Source organism: Blastomyces gilchristii (genome assembly GCF_000003855.2).
Source record: "Blastomyces gilchristii SLH14081 genomic scaffold supercont1.3, whole genome shotgun sequence".
Classification (NCBI taxonomy): Eukaryota; Fungi; Ascomycota; class Eurotiomycetes; order Onygenales; family Ajellomycetaceae; genus Blastomyces; species Blastomyces gilchristii.
In genome coordinates, this window is record NW_003101680.1 from 6,193,669 (window position 1) to 6,198,035 (window position 4,367).

At 29.8% G+C, this 4,367-nt stretch overlaps 1 protein-coding gene across 1 annotated transcript; it reads right to left on the minus strand.

Annotated features, from left to right (window-relative positions):
- Positions 1-1,055: 1,055 nt before the first annotated feature.
- Positions 1,056-1,469, minus strand: BDBG_16628 (uncharacterized protein; the record flags this gene model as incomplete). Its single annotated transcript, XM_031724543.1, has 1 exon — positions 1,056-1,469. One exon carries the CDS (start codon positions 1,467-1,469, stop codon positions 1,056-1,058), a length of 414 nt encoding a protein of 137 aa, XP_031577188.1.
- Positions 1,470-4,367: the final 2,898 nt, after the last annotated feature.

A 4,367-nucleotide genomic window follows, 5' to 3' on the forward strand; every position in this document is an offset into this window, starting at 1 on the left:
CTAAATCTATTAAATATTTAAAGATTTATTTAATCAGATTATCAGCTCTTACTGCTCTTTTACATTCTGAATTTCATCAGAGATAATATGTATTGAAATCTTCTACAATTATAGAGTTTCTTAATGAAGTTATGTTCAGAAACTCTCTATTAATTATTCAGATATTATTATTTTTCTTTAATAACTTTTTATTATAGATATTTATAAGCTGTATAGTATTAAACTCATTCTCTTTATCTATCATATTACTCATCAGAATATCAGAGTCAGATATAATATCAAATCTTAGATTAAATTAATATCTTGATCTCTTTCTTTCATAGATCACTACTCTTGACTTTATCTCAGACTTTTGAGATAGAAAGCAGTAGTAGCTTGAATAAGAAATGATATATTTTTACTCAGTATCAAAATTCAGCTTCTGAAGTAGTATAAAATCAACTTTTTATTCAAATGTAATTTGAAGATAAGAATAAATGCAATTTGAGTTTCTATCTACATTATTTTGAATAAATGTGATTTTTAAAGAGTTTTTAAACTTTTTTTGTTGTTTTTATTATATATTCATATTAAAAAAGAGTAGAGTAGAATCTAATCACTATTATCAGATAGTAGATTATAATTATTCTAAAAAGTAGAAATCTCAACTGCTTATATTATATCTAGTTTATTATCAGAGTTATTTCTCAATTCTCTAATCTTAACAGAAGTTTGAGAATTCAAATTCTATTTATATTTAGCTGAAGAATTGAAGTTTGAAGATTTAGATAGTTAAGAGTTTCTTCTTTTTAAGCTTACAGTTATGAGTTTACTGACTTAACTATTCTCTTTAGTTCTAGATTTGCTTTGAGCTTTATCTTTTCTTCAGTTCTTTTGAGTTCTTGAAGCAAATATATATTCTTTTGAGCTAGATGTATATTTTTCTTTACAATTAGAGTATTTAAGCAGAGTGTGTTAACATATTTCTTCTCTTTTTAAGCATGTTTCACATTTATACTCACTAGTTTTATAATCTCTAGTGCAGAATGCACATTTTGAGTCTCTAAAATAAGAGATTACAAAGACATTGTATCACCTTGCGAGGAGATCCGCTCCACCACGAACTCGCTCGATTTTTCGAATAAGAACCCGCCGATAGATCCATCGAAAAGCCCTCGATCATACGAGCATTTTGACCCCATCGCCGACCGCATACCCCTTGTGGTGGTGGAGTTATCCAGCCAAATGTGAACCAGACGTTGTTTGAAACTCCTGTGTGGGATTATCCCCCATTCTCCCCTACCACACCACAACCCCGGGCCAAATTGCCATACAAATTGTAAGGTGAAGAGACCTAGCCATATGCACCAATCTTCTCGATTTTGGAAGATCCCCAATCTGTAATTGTGGAGATATCTGAGAAGCGACCTCCGCGAAAACCCTGTCCATCTTTGATGTTCCAAAACACCAATGCCAAGTTTCACCCTCATACTGCCCTTCCCAATCTGGCCCATCCCCAGCAGAAAAATACAAAAAGATACCTTGGCAATAATATCAAGCACATAATCAACAGACACTTCTGAAGTGCAACCTCTGCAGTCTGTCTTCAGTGTATCTAGACATCAATGCCAAGTCTCACCCTCATACTACTCCTCTCAATCTGGCCCATCCCCGGCAGAGTAATACAAAAAGATACCTCAGCAACAGTACTTGATACATAATCAGCAGACAATGAGTCAACAGAACAAGTCAACAGCACATCAACAACTATAAATTCAGTATACCTCAAGGTCTGACTGAGCCTTTGATCCCTGCACAGTGAGATATATTAAATCTAGTTTTAATATCTCAATATTCAATAGATTCTGCAAGAGATTGAGAACAGCAACACTAGATTTCTATTGAATTTGAGAATTAACTCTATATTAATATAATCATTGACAAAGTCTTCTATTTTAAGATATAAATAACCAGTTCCTCTACATTTCACTGACAATATTTATATTATTATACAGAAACAGACTTATATTCTCTATAATATCAAGACTCTGAAGAGAAAAAGTCTTGATAGAGAGTATACAGTAGTGCATATCTTAGCAGTTTCTATCTCATTCTTCTGCAGCAGTTAATGCAAAAAAAAGATCTTAGAAATAGTTTTTTACTTCTCTTGAAAAAGTAAGATGTTTTTCTCTGAGTTTTATACAATATTCTTACAAAGAATTAAAAACAGAGCTGTTTTCTATTATAATTTCATATTCTTTTAAGTAAGAATTACTTTTTCAGTGATTGAAGAGCTTTCATTAATACTTAATTCTTTTTTACACTCTTTATTAACTGATTTGAGTTGCACACTTGTTGTGTGAGAAGAATTGAATGATTTAGAATAAAATTGAATAGTTTTAATCAATTTCTCTGTAAAAAATTAATTTATTTTTTGTTAGTTTTTCTCTTAAAAACTGTCATATTATCTGATTTACTATTAATTGATATCATACTTTTTCTCACTATATTTCAAGAAAGAGATTATAAAGATTTTATTGATTTATCTTAAAAATCAATTTTAGTTTATTAGATTCTCTTCAAAAATCTAATCTAGTTACTGAACTAGTGTGAAAAAAATCAGGTGTTTTATATATAAAAGTCTTTTATTCTTCTTTTGAAACAGTCTAACCAACTTTTCAATTGAAAACAGACTTAGAAACATCTTAATTGAAACAGTCTGATCAACTTTTCAAAAGAGTTCAATACATATCTCAATTGAAACAGTCTGATCAACTTTTTATTGAGTGAGAACAATGAGTTCAAAAATACACTTAGTTGATGTGAAAAAAGATGCTTTCTCAAATGCTATTCCTGAGATTGAAATTCTGAAGAGAAGAAAGAAAGAAGAAATAGAGAAATAACAAGTTCTTGAAATACAGAAACTTGAAAAAGTAAGTAAGATTCTTGAAAAGTAGTGTCTGAGTGAGATGAATAAAGAAGTTCTGTTAATTCTTCATGCTCAGGCTAGACAACTACAGAAGATGATCAAGTTCAAACTTGGAATTTCAAACACAGTTCAAAAAACATTGAAAATTCCTAGTACAATCACTGACTTCTCATCTTGTTCTTCTTTCTCTTTTTCTACTTCTTCTTCTTCTTTGAATCAGAAGAAAACATATGCTCAAGCAGCTGAATCTGCTGTCTCTAAACCTGTCATCTCAAAACATGCTTAAAATTCTGAGAAAACTGAGAAGAATAATGCTCATACTTCTATTCATAGAAAAGTAAAGAAAAAAATGTAAAAGAAGAAAAATCTTCAAATCTCCAGAAATAGAAGACTTATTCTCAAAGTCTCAAACCAGGATATCTTGCAAAGGAATAAGCTAAACTCAAATCTTATTTTCAGAATCAGAAATGAAATTAATCAGCAGTTCTTTTCTCAGTTAATAACTGATATTAAAGCTTAAAAACCAGTTATAGCTTCAATTGAGTCATTCTTCTTTGAAAACTCTATCATTCTGACTACAATACCTGAATTCAGTGCAGAATTTCTTATTCAGAATGAAAATCTCTGAAAATCAGCAGTAGAATCTTTATTAAACACAATAATTCTATCTGAGAGAGATGAAAAGTGAGACAAACTTTATTTTTTATAATATTTCAGTTGAAATTTTTGACTGTGAAGAAGAAATGCTACTTCTCAAAAATGAATTAGAAGAATACAACTCTATTCAACTGAGAAAAGAGTCTGTATAACTAAATTCAATTGAGTTCAGACAAAGCAGAAGAAATGCCTCTATTCTAATATATACAAAGACACTTAAACAGTCAAAGATCTCTGAAGTAAGAGTAGCAGATTTAAAAATGAGAGTTCATGAATACAAAGACTCAAGAATGAATCTCAAAGCTCAAACACAGTGTTTAAACTGTCAAAGATATAAACACTTTACAATCTTCTATTTCAGAGACTCAAAATGTGCATTCTGTGCCAGAGATCATAAAACTAGTGAGTATAAATGTGAAACATGCTCAAAAAGAGATGAAATATGTTAACACACTCTGCTTAAATGCTCTAATTGTAAAGAAAAACATGCATCTAGCTCAAAAGAATGTATGTTTACTTCAAGAACTCAAAAGAACTGAAGAAAAGATGAAGCTCAAAGTAAATCTAGAACTGAAGAGAATAATCAAGTCAGTAAACTCATAACTACAAGCTTAAAAAGAAGAAACTCTCAACTATCTAAATCTTCAAACTTCAATTCTTCAGCTAAATGTAAACAGAATTTGAATTCTCAAACTTCTGTTAAGATTAGAGAATTGAGAAATAACTCTGATAATAAACTAGATATAATACAAGTAGTTAAGATTTCTACTTTTCAGAATAATTATAATCTTCTATTTAATAA